Genomic DNA, 7,763 nt, shown 5'->3' on the forward strand with positions numbered 1-7,763 from the left:
CACAGTCAGCTGCCGCTCATAGCGCACTGGCCGCCCCATTGGCTTGGCTGGGGTCAGGCAGGCCTCAGGAGGCAACCGCTTGTTCAGGTCCGCTAGCTGTTGGGAGTGCTGTGGTCAGGGCCCGAGTCTTCTGTCCAGAGGCTGCCTGCATGGGACATGGCCCCTGCCCAAGGTCTGTACCCCTCTCACCCAGAGGCTCCCCGAGCACAGCCAGGGCTGAGGAGGAGGGTGGGCAGGGCAGGGCTCAGCCCACTCCTACCTCCATCCGGCGAATGTCAATGGACAGGACAGTGGTGAAAAACAGCATCTGAAGGAAGAAGTCAGACACCAGGCCCACAACGGCGAAGAGACAGAACTCCTGGAATTAGAGCACATGGAGGGTGTCATGATTTCTGGCCCCGAGCCCTAGAAATACAGTGCCCTGGCTACAGCACCTCAGAATTGGCAGGTCAGTGGCAGACAGGGCACAGCAGTGAGAGAGAAAACAGATGCTGGTCATTTCCCTGAATCTGGGAATGGCCAGGGAGGGTCAGCACCAGCAGCTCACCCCGTCTCCACCAGAGGGCAGCAGAGACCCCGCACAACTTCTCCCAGAGCACTGAAGGGTAGTGAGTGCTCTCCCTGAATCTTCTGACCCCCTAGAGAGGAGTGCAGGCCTGATCCAACTAGGAAACCTAAGCACTACCAGTCTGCTTGCCAGAATGTCCTCCCCCACTCAGCCCCTGGCCCTGCTCATGTACCACCAACAGCCAGAGCCCAGGCCTGACCCGATATGGGGGCTCTCAGGAGGGTTCCTGACCAGCGACTGCACCAGACCAGTGAAAAGAGGGAGAGGGCAGAAGGGATGAACTCTGCTCCAAAACTGAAAAAGGGCGACCTCCCTGTTCCCAAGTTCTGTCCACATGGACTTGTCTGAGATCTCCGTCTTCCTCCCCTGCCCTTCTTTGAGCCCTCTGGCACATCACTGCAATTGCTGCTCAAATCTGGGGGATGATGATGGGGAACAGCACACAGCGGCACAGTGGTCAGGCCAGCTCTAACGTCCCAAGACTGCACCCTGGCCTGCAGACACCACCCCTTACAGGAGGAGAAGCCCAGAGCCCTGCTGCTCTGCTCACTCCCACCCCTGCCAGCCCTGGGGGAAGGACAGGGGAGAGGACGACGGCATCTTGCAACTTCTCAGAATGGTTGGCAGCAGCCTGGGGTTCCAAGAGGCGCAGGGCCACCCCTCCCTCTGTTCACAGCCCCACAGTGGAGGGAAGGCACTCTGCCAAGAGCAGGGGCCGCTCTGGGTAATGGGTGGTGGCCCTCCCACAGACCAGGCCATGCATCTGGAGGCTGCAGCTGTGGGTCAGAGCCAAAGGAGACAGCAAGGGACCCTTTCAGGGGTCCCACAGTGTTTCTCCCTGAGAAATGGCAAAGCAGGTATGACTGGAACTGCACAGTTGGCCTTCAGCCTCTGCATGCTCACAGAGCCTCCTCCTGCCATGGGAGAAGGGGAAAGCAGGCAGGGAAGGGTAAGAGCCTGCCTGGCTAGGCTCAATCCCAGAACCCAGCCAGGGCTTACTTAGAGACTTCTGAGCCCTGTGTGTGTGGGAGTGACCAGCTTGCCAGGGAAAGAGGTCCCGTCTCACAGGCAAGGACATCTGTGTTGGAAAAGAGGCACCCTGTCCACGGCAGCACAGCTGGAAAGCACAGCAGTTGCTTCCAAGCTCATTCAAGCAGGAAGCCTTGGGGCTTTACCTGGATGGCAGGTACTAGGGTGAAGTAGCCAATGAGGATGATGCCCAGTTCTGTAGCCATGTTCTTCATGATGGACCAGCTCTCGCTGCTTAGGCCTGCAGAGAGCAGCAACAGGGCATGGAGGCAGCACAGGCCCTCTCTCTTGTACATGTCTGCACACAACCTCACGGGCCTCAAAAGCCAACAGGCATGGGGAGGGTGCCCAACCTTCTGGGGCAGCTGTTCCACCAAAGCGCCCCAACCCTCAGGACTCTGCCAACACCCAGACTCCATGGTGTTGCCACCACCCCACAGCTGCTAGAGGGAACAGGGCTTTTGGGACCTAGAGAGTACAAAGGAGACCACAACCATCAGAAGAAGGGAGAAACAGGGTGTTGAGATGAGAAAACCCACGAGGAAAGCCAAGTGCCACCCACTCTAACCACGTCCAACCTCCACATGCCAGTCTTGCCTAGTTTGCATAGGCCAGCAAGGAGAGTGCAGACAGGCTGGAAGGATGGAAGAGCTAGCTTTGTTCTTCCTCCAGCCCTTCCCCACGGTGAGCCCCAGGGCCCCACAGTATCACACTGTTGCATGTACAAGGTCCTAGTGGACAGGAAGCATTTCACTTCACTTCTCCCTAACTCCACATCCAGAGCAAGGCCTGGCCGATCAGAAGCTCCCGAGGCTCTGCTGAGTGAACGACCTACCTCCTCACAGACATGGGGTTAGGAGGAGCAGGAGGCTCAAGAGACCAGACCTCCGGGCTAAACTCTCTTTTCTCACTTTCCCAAGTTCCCCAGCTCCTACCACCGAGGTCAGAGGGGGTTTTCTGGCAGCAGTGGAGGAAGTACCTTTTTGACTAGCCATAGGGGCCCAGGCCTAGTGGAGTGGAGCAGAAAAAGAAAACACTAGGCACTAAACTTCCCAAATAGAAAGCCACCACCAAACATGAGCCCTGCACCAGGGTCTCATTTGTTTATTGGCACATCAACCAGGACAAAGTACAGTCCTGCAGCCCCTCAGAACACGCGCTAACAAGCTGCCAGGGCCCAGAGGCCCACTGCATGTTATGCTGAAGGCCAGGGCAAGGGAAGGCTCAGGGGCTCCCTATTTCCTCAGGGAACGCAGCAGTAAGAGAACAGCCCCCACCCCCACCCCAGGCCCTCTTGCAGCGGCCTCCCCACTCTCCCACTGTTTGTTACCTTGGGCAATGCGCAGCTTCACCTCGAGGTCCACTGGAGTTGAGACCACTGACTTGGTGAGCACCAAAACATTCTCTAACCCAATAACCACCACGAGGTAGGGGAAAATCTCGCTGGGGACAGAGAAGGAGAAGGCGAGGAATAGTGTTGAGGCAGCTCCCAACACAGGTCTGTTCTGGGCAGCCTTGGACCCCCAAGGAGGCTGCAAGGTCTCCGGTCTGTGGCCGGGGCTGCCAAGGGACTCCCACAGGCACGGGGCAGAAAGCCTCCCCTTGCCACCCCACCCAGCAAGAACTATCTACACAGCTCTCAGCTTTTAGACAGGTTCCGAAGCCTTGTCTAAGGGCCAGCAACCATCCCAGTCTCCACCAATACAGTACAAGAGGAGGGCTGCCAGAGGCCCCTCAGGGAGGGCTCTCCTGCCCCACTGTCAGACCATACTTCTCCTGGCCCTCCCCCCACCAGACTCTGCTGGCTGCCAAGACACACACTAGTACCTCTGGGCCAAGCCATCACAACTAAACAGAAGGGGATGGAACCACCCAGAGCCCTACTCACCTTGTGGGAAAACTGTGTGTACAAGAACTGTTCCTAAAGAAAACCCCACTAGCTATCTGAGTCCACTGCCCCGCACTCCTAGGAAGGGACTACAGGAGAATTCTACACACAAGGAACACCAGCCGAGTTATACCTCTCCAAGATCTCTGCTGTGGAACTGAAGGAAGTGAGGGCTCTGAGGAGGGTCAGCAGACAGTGGAGGTCAGGGGCGGTGTCTAACACCGTCAGGTTCAGGAGGGGAAGCAGGTGTTTATGAGCAAGGAAAGTAACAGAAACAAACACCAAATCGCTTTTCCCATGACCAGCCGGATGAGGCAAGGTGGGGGACAGGCCAATCGGGCAGTAACCATTAGTAGGCAGGCAGGCAGAGCCTAGCCAGAACCGAGATCAAAGCCTGAGGACAAGCACAGGGAAGGGCTTTCAGATTAAGATTCAGAGAGGAATGGCAAGGGAAAGTAAACATCAGTGGAAAAGGTGACAAATTATAATGTGCTTGTATCTCTCAAAAAGCTTACTCTAAAATGACCTATTTTATTAGGTATTAAATGTTCCAATGATGAAAAAGAAAGAAACGTATCCTTTTCTCTCTCACACACTTGTGTGGCTTAAGCCCTCAAGCAGCAATATACATGTGTATATGCAATAAACACCTCCACAAACACACATAATCATATATACATATAAACACACACTAAGACAGATATATAAACACATAGCCTACATATACACACACTCACATAGACCACAAATAGGCACATGTATGTATATACAGACAAAACCCTATACATATATTACATATAGAGAGAGATACACTATATATACACACATGTATGAATACAAGCCAGATAACTTGAAGAAAATGTACCTCTTAAATGTCAAAAATAACAATGTGAAGACATGGGGTAACCACAAGCATCCAGTCCAGGGAAGGCCAAGTGCCCAGATGTGCAAGGCTCTCTAGCCTGAGGGCCCACCCTGTGGCCCAGTGGAGCCTGCTGGGGACCTACCCGCCATTGAGGGTGGGTGTCAGGCCGAAGAGTGTGCAGAGTCCCACGGACATGAGCAGCGAGCTGAGCACCGTGACCACGGCAGCCAGGGCCAACCCCCACTTGGACTTGACCATGTCGATCTTGCCTGGAGGGTAGAGAGGGCACATCAGCGTAGCACCTCACCCAGCCCCTGGCCCACACGGGCTCTTCTTAACTGAGCTCCTGGGAGTCGTGTGCCCTGACAACCGAGGAAGGGAAAGTTCCTGGTTTAACTGGAAGAAAGGGACAACCACAAACACTCCCCAGTCACAGAGACATAGTACATGCTTTAAGAACCCTAACCCAGGAAGGGTCTTTTTTTGAGAGATGAGAAGAGCCCTGGACCCACCCAAGCCCCTGAGATTCTACGGGGAGATGAAGGCCTGGCTTTCGCAACTACCAGGTATCTATGTCTCTGCTCCGAGCACCTCCAGAGTGAGGGAAGTAGGTGATGTGGAAATGCCCGTTTAGCTTGGGAAAGCTCCACCCTCCCTGCCATAGACCTACGTGTGGAGAAGTAGATGTAGGCAAACAGGATGATGTAGGTGGTCACGAGGGGGATGAGCTCGGCAATACCAATCTCCTCCTTGAAGTGCACATGGACCAGGCTCTCTGCCCGAAGGCTGCAGTTGGGGCTGGGGTGCAGGAGCATCAGGCGGGCACGCAGACTGCCCAGAAACCTGATTATGGACAGATGGAGTGTCCTTCTTGGTTCAGGGGACACAGACAATCAATGGATAGAGGGTCCAGAAGGGCCTCCCTCCCAGGTTGGGTGGGAACTTCTATATGGTGTCTAAGCTTCTCTATAGTTTTCAGGGGCTTTGGAAGAATTAGAAAGAGTGGTAAAGTTGTCCATGGAGCACCCCCTATTCCTTTCCTGACCTATTACACCACTCTGATTGCCAAAGGCCCAGGAGAGCCCATCAAAGGCACCTCAAGTGTGAGGAGCTGCCTGCAGTGCTCCACTGGAAGAACTCAGGCCAGGTGGGGCTCAGCAGTAATCAGCTGGGGACACCTGCCGTAGGCTCAAGAGAGACCAAAGGAGGCGCCAGGACACTGAAGTGGCCAGCCTTGCCTGAGTTCCTTATGCTTAACTAAATGGCAAGTCACCCCTGTTCAAGTGTAGCAGACCACATCCTTCATTCTAAGGGATATCAACACTTCAACAAGAGGCCTGGACACTCCAAAACAGGGACTACTCAAAGCCTTCTGTCACCCCACAGATCAATCAGGAGCCCCAGGTGCTGTGAGCCTTACTTGGCATGGTAGTGCTGGAAGACCAAGGTAATGGTGTAGGAGACCATCCTCTTCCTGGTGTAAAGGCTCAGCCCGCTGTACTTCCCAGGAACACCAAACAACAAGTCTGCGGGTAGAAAACAGCACATACTGACAGAGAAATGAAGCTACTGCAGAGCCACCAAGGAACCCTTTCCCACCCCAACCCTTGGAAACTAGGGGTGAACTCTGATCTGCCTGAGTGCCATCAAAGAGATGGTGACCAGTGGGCACCTTTGCAGGTCCTCAGGGAACCCGTGTTGGGACTACCTTTGAGTGTGGCGGAAGTCTGCAGGGTTTTAGGCTCATGCTGGTGGATGGTCCCGATGATGTCAGGATCAGCATGGAAGCGTTCTCGGTCATTCTGCCAGAAGTTCCCAGGGGACAGCAGCAGGCATCCATGCTCTGGAAGTAGGTTCCTGAGCTTTTTGAGGCCTGGTAGTAGGTCGGTCACCTGCAGGCACACCTCCTCCAGGCTCCTGGTCCCAGAGCTGTGCAGGAGACAGGACGACGCACCTGTCATGTCTGCCACCACATGCATACCCACTGAACTTACGGGAAACCCTCTGTCATCAGGTTCCTCAATGCCCCATATTTGCTTCTGCTATCTCCAAAGAGCCTGATGATTAAGGCTACAGGGGAAAGTACTTCAATAACCTAACTATGTGGCTATCTGACCTGCAAAGTGGATCCAGAGCCCAAAAGCCCATCACCTCCAAGGAGAGGCAAGTGTAGGGACTATGGGAGCATGCACATCCAGCACACTAAAACACCTTAGCCAACTCAGTGGGTGAGCAGGGACTGGGTAAAAATTAGGGGCGTCATTTATTTCACCAAAATGTTTGTCAAAGCCTTTAGCTAACTGAAACCTGGCAGTGATGCACTGTGTGAAGCTAGCATAATCAGAGGCCCACTGATGGGCTGGGGAGCACGACATGGACTGGGGCTCCAGAAAGTAGTCCCAGGCAGAGTTTGCTTCTCGTCAGCAGTGACACCACCGTTTACATTCACATCTCAAAACCCACAGGCAGGAAGCCAAGTAGGTCACAAGTCAGTCAGTCATCATTCAGCTCGTCACAGAATCAGCCAGTGGGCAGTGACTGTCTGAGACATAAGGACGAAGCTCAGGGCTCTATCCATGCCATCTGCATGGGTCCACGGGACCCACGAGGATACTGAGAAAGTCAAGGCTGGCTCACCCTCCATCCTTCTTGCTTGTTCTGTTTCTGCAGAGCTGGCTGGCTCACGGAGGTCACACTGAGGACTGTAAGTCTCCCTTTACTACAGAATGGGATTCAGGAAGGCCAGGGTCCCTGAGGGGTACCTGTCTCTCAGCACGTGGTTCCGGATCTCCTCCACCAGCTGGAATGCCCGGGACAGAGGTGAGCGGAACACATCTACTGCCAGGAGGTTCTTGTGCCAGGGAAACACTGAGGTCTTCACAAATATCTGCTGGATGTAAGCCACAGGGGCACCCACATACTGCAGAAGAAAAGGGCAAAGGGCAGAAAGATCAGTTCGCAGGAGGAAGAAATATGGGTCCAATTCAGTATGGATATACTGGACATCTACTATGTTCAAAGCACTGTGGGACTAGATATGGGCAAGCTATGGTCCACAGGCCGAATCAGTACCCAGCGTCTGTTTTACTACAAGTTTTACAGGAGCACGGCCACATCCATTCCATTACTACCACCTGTGGCTGCTTTCATGCTACAATGGCAGAGTTAAGGGGTTGTGACAGGGACCTTCTGGCCCGTGAAGCCTAAAATATGTACTATTTAGCCCTTTATGGAATGTGTTTGCCGACTGAGCAAAAGCTCCCAAAAGGATGTAGCCTGTCTTACTGATCTGGGTTTTGCCACTTGCAGCAAGGTAGAGGTTTTTTGTTTGTTTTTTTTGAGTTGGAGTCTCACTCTGTCGCCCAGACTGGAGTACAGTGGCCGCTCCCAGTCACCGCAGCCTTGACCTGCTG

The 7,763-nt window shown here is 54.0% G+C and overlaps 1 protein-coding gene across 2 annotated transcripts in view; it reads right to left on the minus strand.

Moving 5' to 3' along the window:
- SCAP (SREBF chaperone) overlaps positions 1 to 7,763 on the minus strand; it is a 39,128-nt gene that overhangs the window by 6,634 nt on the left and 24,731 nt on the right. Inside the window, exons 4-12 of one of the 2 annotated variants that reach the window (XM_021719178.1) lie at positions 7,113 to 7,270; positions 6,059 to 6,279; positions 5,771 to 5,876; positions 5,021 to 5,193; positions 4,493 to 4,619; positions 2,928 to 3,040; positions 1,744 to 1,838; positions 260 to 358; positions 11 to 96 (exon numbers count right to left, since the gene is read on the minus strand). In XM_021719178.1, coding sequence (XP_021574853.1) covers positions 11 to 96; positions 260 to 358; positions 1,744 to 1,838; positions 2,928 to 3,040; positions 4,493 to 4,619; positions 5,021 to 5,193; positions 5,771 to 5,876; positions 6,059 to 6,279; positions 7,113 to 7,270 — 1,178 coding nt within the window. Of the gene's footprint in view, positions 97 to 259; positions 359 to 1,743; positions 1,839 to 2,927; positions 3,041 to 4,492; positions 4,620 to 5,020; positions 5,194 to 5,770; positions 5,877 to 6,058; positions 6,280 to 7,112; positions 7,271 to 7,763 lie in introns of both variants that reach the window. The other variant, XM_021719179.1, reaches the window with a different exon arrangement.

The sequence above is a fragment of the Carlito syrichta genome, unplaced genomic scaffold (assembly GCF_000164805.1).
Source record: "Carlito syrichta isolate Samal-C Ts95f unplaced genomic scaffold, Tarsius_syrichta-2.0.1 Scaffold314290, whole genome shotgun sequence".
In the NCBI taxonomy this organism is placed as follows: Eukaryota; Metazoa; Chordata; class Mammalia; order Primates; family Tarsiidae; genus Carlito; species Carlito syrichta.